The following is a 15,344-nucleotide window of genomic DNA, read 5'->3' as shown; positions in this document are numbered from 1 at the left end:
CCTTTAAGACCTCCTTACACTCTCGCTTTATAGTATTGTAATTCTACTCGGCTAGGCTCTAAGTTCCGCTATTATATCTAGATAGGTAGCGCTTCTTATTCTTATCTTTCTATATTAGGACTATTCCCTAACCCTTTAAACTAGTATCGACCGCTAAAATAATAAGGCCCCTATTAACGTCTATCTATACTAGCGCTAGAGCCGAGACTAAGGCGAGCTTTAGCTTATCTATCGCCGTATTCTATAAGTCGGTCTAAATAAAATCTACCCCTTTTCTTAGTAGTCGATAAAGTAGCTCTACTTTCGCCGCAAAATAAATAATCTAGATACGATAGTAAATACAAACCTTAATAAAGGTATAAATCTCTATTTAGCTAGTATACTTCGACTAATTAATTATCTTAATAACCTTATTACTATCCGGCGACCTACTCTTTACAGTATAGATAAATTCTACTAACTTAATCCTAGTAACTCTAAATTAAGACTTAGGGCCTATTATAGTACTAGCTCTTTCGATATTAGCTAGTACTATATTAAGGTCGGTAATATATTCTTAAACGAAACGGTAAATACTAAGAACTACCTCTTCTTTATTATACCTTAACCTAGGCCTAAATATAGAGACGTTATCGATAAAGATTCGGGCCCTAAGTAGAATATAGTCTTCTAATATCTTTATTTCGACTCTTACAAACTAAGCGACTAAATTAGTAGCTCCCTAGACTAACGTAGTATATCTAAGTAACCTAAGCGGAGTTATAAACACCGTAATATCTCGACTACCTTCGGCTAAGGTAACCTAATTATAGCCTAAAAAGAAATCGATTAACGAGGTAATCTAATAACCTACGAATTCTTCCGAGATCTTATTAATATTTAGAGGTAAATTAGTATCTCGAACTATAATAGTATTATACTTTATTATAGTATCTACTATTCTATAATCTCTATTCTTCTTTTTAACTAAAAACTACTAGTTCCGGTAAGGGCTATATACGGGCTCGAGTACTCTAGCCGCTATCTAATCCTTAAATATCTTATTAACCTTTTCTTAAAGGTATTTTGAAATAGAGAAGCCTTTAGCTTACTAGGCGTTATACGGGATAGTCCTAATTTCTTAAGAGGGTATAACCTCTTCTAATATTCGACTATACTCCGAGAATTTCTAGGTAAAGCCTTTCTCTCTTTAAAATATAAACTTAAATATTAGCTCCCTTTCCCTCGGTAATAGCTCTTCCCTAAGTAATATCTTCTTTATTTACTTAGGCGTTAGTCTCGACCCCCTAGAAATATCCGAGAACTTTAAGATAAGAAACCTATTATACTCGTTTACTAGTTCTACTAGTCCCCTATTCTTCTTCTCCTCTATTCTCCGCTACTTCTAATCGCTTCTTCCCCTAGGTATAGATCTATTAGATACCCCTTAAATAACTAGAACTACTTTATTTACCTTCTTCTTATATATACTAAAAACTTCTACTCTTTTAATAAAAGGAAAGATAGTACTAGCTTATAATAACGAGATTAAATTAGTTTTACGTAATATCGAAATAAAAGAACTACTTCTATTAATAGTAGGCTTAAAACTCCCTATATAATCGCCTCCTAATAATATCTCGGCCGCCCTAGAGTCCTAAAATCCTACTACCCTTAACGACCTAATATAGACTACTTTATTACTATACCTATTTGTCCTAATAGGCCTAGCTAATCTTTTTCTAGGAAAATACGATCCTCTCTAATCTTATCGATTATCTTTACTACCCTAAGAGAAACCTACTTAGTATATTCGTCGTTTACGATAGTAGTAAACTAGTAGCTATCTCTATAAGAGAAGAATATAAGAGCCGAAATAATAAAAGGTATTTCTAGAATAAGATCGTTCGTCCTATCCTTTAAGGTAAATAAGTATCGTATAACGTTAACCGAGCCTATTTAAATAGTAACGTCTTTATAAACTCTACTAAATCTTGCCCTCTTACTAATATAACTAACTATTCTAAGTATCGGATTAGGACGTATTACGAGACCGGCTATCTTAGAGATATAGCTAGATAGAATATCGATATCGAAACTAGTATCGAGTAAGGCGAGGACCTTAATATTCCCGATCCTAACTCTAACTCTTAGTACTTTAATAGTATAAGGTCTAGGTACCTCCTTAATAAAGGTAGACCCTATAGTTACTTTCTTAATTATACTTATATTAGCTTTATTACTCTTTATCGCCTTTTCTTTTAGTATTACTATAAGTATATTTTTAAATAATAGCTTTTATAAAATATTCGAATTAGCTAAAACCTCTCTAGTAGTTATTCCTTAAACCGGGGCGTTTAAGATCTTATTTAGTAAATCTAAAGGCGTAGCCTCTTTTTTAAGGATATCTAAATACCTCTCTATTTTTTGTACTATCTATAGCCCTAACTTAAGTATTTACTTAGTTTATTCTTTATCTAGCTCTATTTCCTCTACTTCCTCTTTCTTATCTACTTCTTCTACTCTCGAAACGCGTAGATTACCGATCCTAGGGATTCTTAGAGCCGCTAGCTTCTTTTCCTTATTAACTCTATCCCTTAATACTTTCTTCGGGTTCTTCTATTTCTCCTTATCGACCTCTTTATCCCGAGCTACTATATATATAGAGACTAACCCTAATTTATCTTTCTCTAGATTAGAATTATCTAGTTCTATTACTTCTACTAAGTTAACGTTCGCCTTATACGTTAGGTCCCTATTACGATTAACGGACCCCTCTAAGTTAGAGTTCTTTAGGATCTCTATCGGCCTTAGTAAGTCCTAGGCCGCCGAGGGGCTACTTACTTAGGCCTACCTCTGTGTATTTTCCTAGTTTTAAGTATTCTAGAAGAACTAAATAGCTATAGGGGTTTATCGAATAGTATCTATTCCCGCTCTATCCCTAGGTACCTAAAGTTGTTTTTCTCTATCTCTAGCCCTACTAAGGTATACCTTGCCTTTATATTTATATATTAGCCCTCTCTCGATATCTATTCTAAACTCTACGTACTCTCTATATATATAATCTATTACTAAGTAATACTAATAATAGCTACCCTAACTAATTCTAGCTATATTAACGTTAACTACGCTTATTCCCTATATATTTAGATATAGAGCCTACGACCTAGGTAGTCTACGGTTCTAATTCTAAGTTAGATATACGCCGTTCTAATTTAGGCCCCTAGCCGGGTTAAACTATTATTAACTTAATTATATACTAAAACTTAAAACTATCTTTTAAAATACTTTAGTTAATTTATTAACCTTCTTATTAAGTACTTTAGTTATATAGCTTACCTCTAATAGTACTTCTATTTTAACCTTAGAAGGCTTATTTACCTTCCCTTCCCTTAGTTGGCTAACGATATCCTCTACGCCGAGCGTAGTCTCTATATTATTAGAGAACTCCTTAATATTTTTCTTAGTGTTTATAAGGCTTATAGCCGTCTTAACTAGCTTATTAAACACAATCTTCTCCGGGTAGTTAGAGGATACCTTATTCTTACTAATTACTTTTACTCTTAGCGGTTTAGGTAGGCCCTATAAGAACTAACGACTCCTAGTATACTCCTCGATTATATATTTATTCTTTAAAATCCCCGAGATCCTTACAAATTACCTAACGTATACTATTATATCTAGTCCTATCTACCGCTTCTTATTCTTTAGCTTTTCTAAGAATATAATTAAGTTTATAATCTATATAGTATTATAGCCCTTAAACTCGTACTTTATATTCTTCTTTAATTCTTTCTAATTCTTCGAAATATAGCCTAGTAGACTTTAAATCGTTTAACTGCGCTTAAGATTATAGTAGCGGTTAATCCGATTAAGCTTATCTTAGTCCGTTCGGCTATTGTCGTTAAAGAGGTCTTTATAATAGTTAAGGAAAGTAGTAATATTTATACTATTAAAGATATAGAACCTGTCCGCTCCTAGTTAAGGTATTAGTAATACTATACGTAAAATTAGTATAACTACTATAGTAGGTGCCGTTGTTAAGGAGCCTATAGTATTAGATATACTTACTATATAAACTCTAACTTCTAGAATAGACGTTCTTAGTATCGGTAAAGGTAGCGATAGTAAGGCGTCGTAGGTAATATTGTTAAGTCTCTCGATTTCTTCGTATAAATTACTTATTAGGTTTACGCTTATTAAGTTATAGACGATTCTATTTAGGTTTAAGATTAGTAAAAGTATTAGATTAAGAAGAAGTAAACTAGTTTGTCGAATTAAGGTTATTTCTATTTTTCTAAAGCCCTTAGCCGCCGGGGACTCGTTAGATATAGGCGGCGACTAGCTATATATATAATTCTCTCCGGGCTTCTATTACGTAGCTAAGTAATCTAAAACCTCCGGAAATTGCCTCTTCTACCTAATATTAGCCCTCTTAGCTATTTTAGAAAGTATAAGTTCCTAATTCGGTATACCGAAATAAGTCTCTACTACCCTTTTACTCTTAACCTTACTAGTTCTTAAGCTACTTAAAACTAGATTGTTTAGGGTTAAACGAGTCTCGCTATTCTTAAATACTCTCTCTTTAGCTTTAAATTAAGAGGTTAATTAATAGATAAGTACAAAATTCTTTACTTACAAAACTCCGTAACTCCTTAATATAATAATTAAATAAGTATTACTAAAGTGTTCCCTATATAGGTTACTAATATAAACGAGGGGCGTATATAATCTAGTATATAGTAAATACAAATAACTAAGATAACAAAAGAGGTAGTTTTTGACAAGTAAAGAAGATAATATTTTGAAGCTATCTAGTAACGAGCTAATATATAAACCCGGAACGAAATAACTATAACCCGAAATAAGTCTACCCTATTATACTATAGAAATATATAAGCTTATAGAATTAGTAATTAAAATCGATAACCGCGCCTATAAACGTTATTTAGAAAAGAAGAGAATATATAGATACTATAATCGTAGCCTAAAGAATAGAGATAGTAATTTAATAGATTAGAAGTTAACAAAATATATAAAAGTAGTAATAAAAGGTAGAACTTAGAAGAAAAATAAGAAGTCTATACTACTAGTAGAGTATAAGAGACTAAGAGTAGAAGGACTATATTTTAAATATAAGAAACTAGGGTATTAAGCCCGGAATTATAGAAAGAATTCTAAAACTATAAAAATAGTTATAAAATACTACTTCTTAGAAATAAAACTAGAAGTAGAGGGTATCTATCGAAAGATTAGTCTAATAGACTCTAATATAGAAGAACTTAACTAATAGTTAGTCTACTCTAATAGCGAAGACTTAGAAACTATTGTCGAAACTAACGAGGGAAGGGTCGCTCTAACTCCGCCTAAAGAGAATCTTAGAGAGAACCTCTAAGAATAGATCTATCTTATAGATAAGAAGAAAGAGGACTTTTAGTTAGAACTTTAGAAAGCTTACGTTAGAATAAGGTCTACCTTAGCTATAGATAAAGAAAGAGAGTTAGCTAAGAAGAAGGCTAAGAATATAGAGAAAACCTAATTAAGAGATCTAGAGACTAAGGGACTTACTAACAAGGAAGTTAGGCGAAAATAGTTCGAAACTAGTATAAAATTAGAATAAGTACTCTAAGAATAGAGCCGACTATAGCGAAGAATAGATTAGGTTAATACCTAGAAAGCCTATATCTCGGAGTAGAAGCTTAATAAACTAGAGATATATAATACTACGTAGCTACTATATCTAGACTATAGATTAATCTATTAGTTAGTATACTACTATAATAACTATTATACGTATATCTCTCTAAGAAGAGAAAACTACTTCTCTAGATTTAAGTACTATATCTATATCGCCGTACTAGAGCTAAGGAGAAACTATAAAATATAAACTATTATCGTAGTAAAGACTAAGGATAGAAACCGCCTAGTATTAAATATAAAGCTACAAGGAAAGAAAGTTAAGGCCTTAATAGATATAGAGACTATAGAAAACTTTATTTCTTTATAAATAGTTAGAAGAATAAATACCCTAGTAAAGTCTATTAATAAACCTTATACTCTACGCGGAGTAGACGACTAAAGAGTCGCCTTCGACGAAGGAGTTATTAATAGAATAACTATTTCTCTTAAAATAGTAGTTAGTAGATATACCGAGAAATTATAGTTTAATATTATACTAATAAGTAAGGAGAAAGCTATCCTAAGAATACTATAGATATAAGAATATAACCTAAAGATAAATTAGAAAACCAAAGAAGTATAGTTTATATAATACTAATATAAGAGTTTATATTAACTAGAGAGCTAGACTAGAGTTTATACTACTCTTTCTAAGGCGCCCGAACACCTTAAATAACTAGAGAGTTCTCTATAGGTTACTAATAAAGGTAAAGAAAAATAAGTACCTATATAGTATAAAAGATTTAAGAAGTTATTCGAAAACCCGGAAGACTTTCGAGCCTTACCTAAATATTAACTATAAAACTATAAAATTAATTTTAAAGAAGAATCGAAATACTCTTTAGAAACCTTAAGACGCTACTATTTCGACACTATTAGAACGCTAGAGAAGTATATTAAGATAGTACTTAAGAAAGAATAGATTAGAGAATCTAAATTACTAATAGTATTAAATATACTAGTTATCGCGAAATTAGGCGATAATAATAGAAGGCCTTATATTAACCTTCGACGAGTTAATAATATTACTATTACTAACAAATATCTACTACTAAACGCCTAGTACTTATAGAATAAGCTAGCTAAAGCTAAGATATTTACAAAAGTAGACTAAAGAAACGCCTTTAACTTAATATAGATTAAGAAGAGTAAAGAATAGAAGTTCGCCTTTCTAGTACTCTCTAGACTCTATAAACTCTTAGTTATACTATTTAGAGCGAAGAATACACCGGTAATATACTAAAGGTAGAATAATAATATTCTACGAGAATACCTTAGTAAGTTTATTATCTACTACCTTAATAACCTTCTTATCTACTTAGAAGATAAAGACAATTATAAAGGATACGTCTATTTAGTCCTAGAAGCCTTAACAAAAGTAGACTCTAGGTTAAAATTAAGTAAGTATAAATTTAGAGTTTAGAGAATAACGTTTCTTAGTTATATTATTAAACTAGAGAAAATAAGTATTAAGCTAAAGAAAATCTAATAAGTTATAGATTAGCTGAAATTAACCTATATTAAGAACGTCTAATTATTTCTTAGCTTTAGTAATTTCTACTAATAGTTTATTAAGAGATACTCTAATATAGTAACTCTATTAATACGACTTACGCGAAAAGACGTACTATTTATTATAGAAGAACCCGAGAAAGTAGCCTTTTAGTAGCTAAAGAATAGGTTTACTAGTAACCCGGTAATAAGAAGCTTCGACAAAGATAAACTAAGTAGAATTAAGACTAATACCTTAGATACTACTATTAGTACTATTTATCTATAACTAGATAAATCCGGAAAGTAGTACTCTATTATCTATTACTCCGAAAAGTATTTGTCTACTAAATAGAACTATAATATTTATAAGAAGAAACTTATAGCTATAGTTAAATTATTAAAATATTAGAAAATCTACCTTCTAGAAGCTAGGTACCCGGTTAAGGTCTATATAGACTATAAAAATCTATATACGTTTCTTACCTTAAAGAAACTAGATAATAGAAGAATAGTAAGATAGGCCGAAGAACTCGCCTATTACGACCTTATTATTAAATATATTACTAGAAAAGATAACTCTAAAGCTAATACTCTAAGTCGATAGCCCGGATATAAGAATAATAAGGTATATAAGAAATAAGCTATTCTAAAAGAAGATAAGAATAGAAACCTTATTCCTAATACTAAAGTAATCGCCGCCCTTATAAAGATCTATAGTCTATAGTATAACGAAATTATAACTACTTAAAATAAAGAATCTAACGTTTCGAAAGAAACGTCTAAATATAAGAACAGTAAACTTAAGATACCTTAGTTATATACTAAAGAATTTATCTAGAGATTCTATAAGGCCCTAGAATATAGCTATTAAGAAATAAAGAGAACTCTCTAGAGAATTTAATAGTAATACTATATCGATAAGCTTCGATCTCTAGTAAAGGACATAGTAACTAGCTACAATACCTATATTTAGAATAAACTAGTATACTATAGCCCTTATAGACTAATAGAAATAATACTAATTCCCGAATAACTATAGAAAATAATATTATAGGACTTTATTATTAAACTTCTACTATTAAGAGATCTAATAACTAGTATTAAGTATAACTTAATTATAGTTATAATAGAAAGACTTACTAAGTATATAATTCTAATACTCTATAAGGAATCTAGTACTACTAAGAAATTAGTCTACGCCTTTATTCGATATATATTTATAGATTATAGTACTCTAGAGAGAATAGTTTCCGACTAAGACAAGTTATTTATATCTAAACTCTAGACGGCCGTAATAGTATATATAGAAATAAAGCGAAAGCTATTAACCTCGTTCTACCTATAGACAAATAGAGAAAATAAGAGAATAAACTAAGTAGTTAAAGTATACTTAAGGTGTTATATAAACTATAAGTAAAATAATTAGGTCGTACTACTACCTATAGCCTAGTTTGTATATAATAGTATATCTACGGAAATAATATAAATATCGCTATTTAAAGCTAACTTTAGTTATAAAAAGACTACGTTTTAAGAATCTTATAACGTAAAAATTAATAACTAGATAGAAAGAATTCTCGTTAATAATCTTTTCTCTCTTTATAAAAAACTTATTAAAAAACTTAAGTTTATTATAGAAAGAAACGTATACTACTATAATAAAGAACGTAGTTAGAAGTCTATACTAAGAGAGAGAGATAAAGTTTATTTAGTTAGATAGAATATCTAAATAAAACAACTAAGTAATAAACTAGATAATAAGAAACTAGAACTATTTAAAATTAAAGTACTTAAAGAACGCTTAAACTATAAATTAGCTCTACCTAAGAGTATAAATATCTTTCTAGTATTCTATATATCTCTCCTCGAGCTAGTACTACTAGAAGTACTACTAGCTCTAGTTATAGAAATAGAACTAGTAAACCTTAACGCCGAGTATAAAGTTAAGAAAATCTTAGACTATAAACTTATTAGAGAAAAACTATATTATTTAATAAAATAGAAAGACTACTTATAATTAGAAAATATATAGAAACTAATAAATAACCTTAACTACTCTAAGTAGCTTAAGAAGTTCTATTACTAGTATCTAGGGCCTCCTAGAAAGACCTAGAATTAAAATTTAAATTAAGTAACAATAGATTATAAGTAGAGAAGTCGTCGGATAGAGTAGAGTAGACTAGTAGTTATTCTACTTCTACTTCTCTCTTCTTCTTCTCTCTCTTCTCCTCTTTATCCTACTACTCTTTTCTCTCTAACTTATCTAACTTATCTAGCGAGTTAAGACCTACTAAGATTATCTTTTATTTCTATTCTTAAAGAAACTTTTACTATCGACAAATATAAGTACAATAAGCTAGTATCTCTTAGATCTAGGCCTCGGTCTACTTATCCTCTAAGAAGAGTTTCTCTTCTTAGACCTTAATACTCTTTTAGTTATAAACTAAGAGTATTTAATTTATCTCCTTAATATTATACGATTTTCTAGCGGATATATAGATACTATAGCGACTATATTTTAGGTCCCGAGAGACTATATACTCCTTTTTCGCCTTCTTATAGCGAGAGTAAGGCGCTATCTTCTTTCTAGTTAGATTAATTTATTTACTAAGAGCTATAATATTAGAACGTTTAGTTATATAGTCGAGTAGTATATTAGAAGAAAGAGAAGTCTATAAGCCTTTAACCGATATATTTCTTAGTTATACTTAAAGTATATAGACTCGCTAGTTCGAATAGAGAATAGTATTATAAGTAGCGTCGGCCTCGGCGTTATAATACTTCTAAAACTAAAGGTCCTAGGATTAGGCGAGGTTATAGAAATTAAGTAGTTTCTAGAACCGCTATCTAATAGCTTAATTTAGTTAAAGTTAGTAATAGTTATATTAGCGGATAGGCCCCGGTTTAGAGTACTATTACGTAATAATAAAGGTTCGATAAGTTTACTAGGCGAACCTATCGAACTTAAGAAAAGAAAGTTCTATATAATAGTTGTAATTTTCTTAGATAAAAGCTTTATACTTAACTTACTATAGTAATAGTATATTATCTATTTAACTTACTCTTATTATAATAAATATACCTTCGAGTATATAACCTAATAATCTTATACGTACTTACTTATATACTAACTTAACAAAACCTCTATCTATAGTATATAGAATATTAGAATTATTATACTACTATAATTACTAACCTCTCTACTACTTTTACTATTCTTTTCTTAATAAGTTTAACAACTACTATTCTCTTCTCTAAAATTACTAACTCTTAGTCTATAATAGTAAACCTCTCTTATTTCTAAATTATTATTAATCTCTACTTAACCTTAACTACTAACTCTCTAGCCTAATCTATCTACTCTTAGACTAGTTATATCTAACTAATACTTACTATTAAGCCTACTATATAGTTATTATTTAAGTCTTAAATTCTTTCTAGAGTAAAACGTTATATCGAAATATATAAGAAGCTTAAAGTAATAAGAGCTAATATAGATAGTTAGTTATAATAGTTTAATAAAGAAGCTTAAAATACTATTAGCGACTTAAGAAGATATCTAAAGATAGTATATAGATAATTAGTTATTAATTACTAGAAAGACTATAGTATAAGGTAGAAGAAAGGTATACTAGTATATAGTAAGTCTAATAGAATACTCTTATAGTATATTAATAGTAGAAAACTATATATATTAGATCTTAACCTAGCTAGCTATTTTATATAAGAACTAGACTACTAACTTAGCGCCTAATTATAAACTATATTTATATATCTTATCTTATCTTTAATATATCTTTCTACTATAAGTTAAATATTATAATTAAAATTAGATTTTAATACTACTATAGTATCTAATATCGACGAGCTTATATAAGCTCGATCTCTAACTAATAGCGACTATATAATTATATATTAATAACTAATAGATAGACTATATACTAATAATCTAGGCCGAATTAACCTAACTTTATATAAAAGTATTCTTAGGTTTTAATAGCTTATAGTTAATATAAATACTTAACTATTACTTACTTAGTATACTAGAGTAAAATATAAGAATCTATAAGGTAAAGTATTAACTTTATAGTATCTCTATTAAGTACTATTTACTAGAAAAGTAGAAGTAGTAAAGCTTAAAGAGAATATCTCTTAGCTTTATATTTTTCTTTTTATAAGTAAAAATAGAGTTACGAAATTAATAGAGAAGCTCTCTATTATTTATTAATCTATTTTATTAAGTATAGCTAGTATTAAAAAGTCTATAGAGAAGATCTTTATACTTTCTTTATTACTAGCTTTTTATAATACTAAAGTTATAAAGCTTAAGAATAAGACTTCTATACTTCGCGACTTACTTTTAGCTAGTAAAGCCGAAAATACGTCTCTAAAAGTAGAGAATACTAAAATATATTTATTACTTACTACTTATAAAACTAAAGTTACTAGCTTTAGAGAAGACGTCTTTAGACTATATAAATTAGTTTATATATATAATTAAATTACTTTAAAGTTTAAAGAAGTAGACTCTAGACTTTATAAATTACTATTAATTTTTAGAGAGAAAGTCTCTAGACTCTATAACTTACTTTCTATAGAAGCTAGAAACGTTATAAAGACTAGATTAATCGACTCTAAGTATAGTAAGTTAGTATTAAACCTTAGTAAAAAAGAACCTAGTAATAAAGAGCCTATTAAGATAAAGTAAGATACTAATTCTCTAGGACCTTTTATTACTATTCTCGCCAAGCCTAGATATCTACGTTTACTAAGGTATAAGAGAATATATAAATCTAATTTAGAGAGGCGAGGAGCTAGTTCTACTATACTTTCTACTAAAATTCTTATAGAACTTAGACGCCGATATCTAACGGATTATAAGTTAAGGGCTTATTACTATACTATACCTCTAGAAGAGGCTGCCGAGAATTCCTTAACGGTAAGTATCCTTATTAACACCTACAGTAACCGAATTACGATTAGAACTTAGAGTGATCTAATTACCAAGATTGTACAAAAGCTTTACAAGAACCCTTTACTTCTACCAAAGTTTAGAGAGCTTCACTGTGGGTCTTATGAGCCTGCAGATGTCAGCACTTGCGACGATGGGACTGTCATTAATACGTAAGTTGCCTTGTTTGGGCTTTTTATACCTTTGGCTAACTTTGAATTCTGAAAACAGTTTCCATATTGAGCGGATCATCAGTCACAACTCGTTCGGATGTCCTACCCTCTCATCAAATCATTCAACACAACAAATGCTGTTGGAGGGAAATATAGCTGAAACCAAGATGCACCACTCCACAGGCATCTGGCTCAAAGCCTCAAAGGTCAACCACTCTTGCATGGCCAATTGCAAACGAAGCTTTATCGGCGACCTCCAAATCATTCGAGCAACTCAAGACATCCTAGCCAACACAGAACTCTTTTTCTGGTACCGAGAACCGACTTGCGATTACGCTGACATGAAAAAAGAGATGCAACATTGGGGATTCGAATGCACATGCAACATCTGTGACGAGTCCAAGAACTTGGTCAAGGATATCTCTAGAAAGAGGAAAACATTGTTGATTGGTCTTCAACGTTCAATCAAACAGAAACATGTCAGTATCGAAAGAGTTGAGCGTCAATTGAAGGTATACGAAGCAACATTCAAGAAGCCAGCAACAGAGCTCCCTAGGATGAGTGTTTTCAACATATATATCGCACTGTCCAAGTTTTACGGTAAGACGCAGCAGCTAAAGAAGTGCGTGGCGATGGGTTTGAAGGGATTAGAAAGTCTCGGTTTTGTTATTTACGGTGGACATCTCGACTCTGCCCGTACAACCCTTTATATCGAGAAATGGGGTGTATTTCAGGAATATGTCATTCAAGCTTTGATCTGTCTTTGTGATATTTATGTGGTTTTTGCACCTCATTCGTTGGAGAAGGCAGAGGGATATGCGAAGTTGGTGTATAAGATGTCTGTTGGAGAGGATGCTACTTTTGATACTTTCTATAAGCAAGCTTCGGGACGTTAAGGACAAGCCGCGAATGAGAATGTGGAAGACTAGGGATGATGAGATGATGGTATAATGATTTTCGATGCGATACAAATCAAGTTGACCGGAAGGCTTGGAAGAATACGGATGATGGCATTATGATTTTCAATGTAATGCAAATCCAATTGACTAGTTCTACGTCAATGACTGCTATGTTGATACATTGTTTACAAAGGAGAAAGTTAGATCTCGAGGGTTGTGTAGGAGAGAGTCTTGGTCTCCGAACATCCAACCCAAGAAATTGGTAAGAATTTCTAAACCAAGATAAAAGCAGCTTCGAATACCTAGCAACTTACATAAAATAAACATCTTACTCATGTAACTCATGTGGTATCTGCCGAACCAAGCAATCGGCTCTCATGAGCACACAGTAATCCCTAACCCTAACCACTGGAATTTATAGCAGCATCAGAGGCATGCTAAGACGGCCTAATGTTAGATTCAGATTGCGGTGGAATGAAAGTATGAAAGCTATGATCAATGCTTTCCTTGATAATCCCAATACCTATGTTGACGGAAGATGAAGTTCACTCCACAGCCTGTCGAGCATCCTATGTCTTGGCTGGCCTAGTCAAGACTTTCAATAACTTTCTGCCCGCCTCCTTTCAACTATACCACACTTGGCTTTGACGCCGCTCCTACGTTCGATTCCTTCTGTGACAACCTTCGTGTTCCCACGATCGGGTTCTCCAACTTCTTCAAATCCTCTTGCAACATTCTTTTCCTCTCTTCTATTCTTTTATTTTCCTCCTTTGCTTTCCTGTCTTCCTCTTCCTCCTCACCTTCTAATACCACTTCGGACCATTTTGCTAGTCCTTTCCCACCGTGTATAAGAGTCTCTAGAATGTGTAACTCGGGTTCTGGCTCTACCCACCTTCCAGGGATACTGGCGGAACGACTAACACTTGTTCGAGAATATTCCTGGGCAGCAACACGCGGAAACAAAACAAGTATACTAGTCTGGAACTCGGGAATGTTTTCATGCCACCCTTTATAACTTACCGGATCGAGTTCAGGTTCCACTATAACTTCACGCTTGTCTGATTGAGCGACATCCCATACTGAGATAGCCGACATTGCGAGGCCGAGAAGGCTGTTTCTTAGGTTGGAATTTACCGTGGGCTTGACCAAGTGCGACAAGATAGCCATAACTTTATCGCTGAAATCCTGAGCGCGACCAGACTAAGGCCTTAGGATCCAGGCTACAAAGGGCAACCCCAACGCCCTGAATCAACGGAGTACCGCCTGAGCGATCGTACTTTCTTCTAACTCGTTACCCAGGAGTTCAAAGCCTATTCAATAGTTGCGTCGTCTTCTGGCGGTACCATAACAAAAAGGTACCTTTTGGTTCTATAGCACCTTTGCACTTCTAGGTGTGCATTTAAAAAGGTACCTCTCATTATCTTCTACATCACTATGTCATGTCATGCTCTCTGTAGACTTTGTTTCAAGACCAATGATTTCCCTTTCTACATAGGTATCATACTATTCAAGGCGAAGTCCACCCATCAAAACATCAAGAGTTCTCGCATTGTCTTCATCTTGACGAGAGCTCACTACCAATTCCGCAGTTGTCTGGTATTCCTTGATGAATCCTTCAGCCTCGTGTCGTGATCTGAACGCCTTGTGACAAGCGTGCGAATAGTTTTTGATTTCGTTCTGAGCACCTGACCTAAGAAATGTCAAAAGTCTCCATGATATGAAGTAGTCCAAACTTACTCATAGTAATCGTAGATCCCGACATGTTCACCATTTGCCACCGCGAAGTACCGTGGATCACCTTTTGCAGGTGCTCTTTCGCCTTCTTCACTCCCCCGGAAAAATAAGTGATTAAGGTGTCCTTCGGCCTCCATAAACTCTATAGCCTCGTCCAATGTTTTGAATCCTTTGTATACGCTACCGCTGTAGCCACTGACCAGGGGTTGGGCTATACCCCTATCGACTATGGTCAGTAATGTTTCAGTTGACTATTGGATATGAGCATACCATGATGTGCATATTGCAGGGGCAATGTATCCACAGAGAACAGCATAGTAGTTCTTCTTCGCCATATCAATTTGTAGGTTACGGCTCTGAAAGACAATGAATGCAAAGTGATTTGACAAGATAAAAACTAAGACTGGATAGAGATGGTTGCTTCTGTCATTTCAC

General features: G+C 32.1%; 3 protein-coding genes across 3 annotated transcripts; 1 reads left to right on the top strand and 2 right to left on the bottom strand.

The window, feature by feature from the left end:
• Positions 1 to 12,443: 12,443 nt before the first annotated feature.
• On the top strand, positions 12,444 to 13,172 carry GLAREA_06281 (SET; the record flags this gene model as incomplete). The annotated part of the gene is made up of 1 exon (XM_008081695.1): positions 12,444 to 13,172. The coding sequence occupies one exon, from the start codon at positions 12,444 to 12,446 to the stop codon at positions 13,170 to 13,172; it is 729 nt and encodes a 242-aa protein (XP_008079886.1).
• Positions 13,173 to 13,802: 630 nt separating this feature from the next.
• GLAREA_06280 (uncharacterized protein) lies at positions 13,803 to 14,270 on the bottom strand (the record flags this gene model as incomplete). Its single annotated transcript, XM_008081694.1, has 1 exon — positions 13,803 to 14,270. The coding sequence occupies one exon, from the start codon at positions 14,268 to 14,270 to the stop codon at positions 13,803 to 13,805; it is 468 nt and encodes a 155-aa protein (XP_008079885.1).
• Positions 14,271 to 14,678: 408 nt separating this feature from the next.
• On the bottom strand, positions 14,679 to 15,244 carry GLAREA_06279 (uncharacterized protein; the record flags this gene model as incomplete). The annotated part of the gene is made up of 3 exons (XM_008081693.1): positions 14,679 to 14,865; positions 14,913 to 15,128; positions 15,180 to 15,244. 3 exons carry the CDS (start codon positions 15,242 to 15,244, stop codon positions 14,679 to 14,681), a joined length of 468 nt encoding a protein of 155 aa, XP_008079884.1.
• Between the last annotated feature and the right edge of the window lie 100 nt (positions 15,245 to 15,344).

Source organism: Glarea lozoyensis, assembly GCF_000409485.1.
Source record: "Glarea lozoyensis ATCC 20868 chromosome Unknown GLAREA15, whole genome shotgun sequence".
In the NCBI taxonomy this organism is placed as follows: domain Eukaryota; kingdom Fungi; phylum Ascomycota; class Leotiomycetes; order Helotiales; family Helotiaceae; genus Glarea; species Glarea lozoyensis.
Note: the sequence above shows the minus strand (reverse complement) of the source record. Positions and strands in the feature narration are given on the sequence as shown.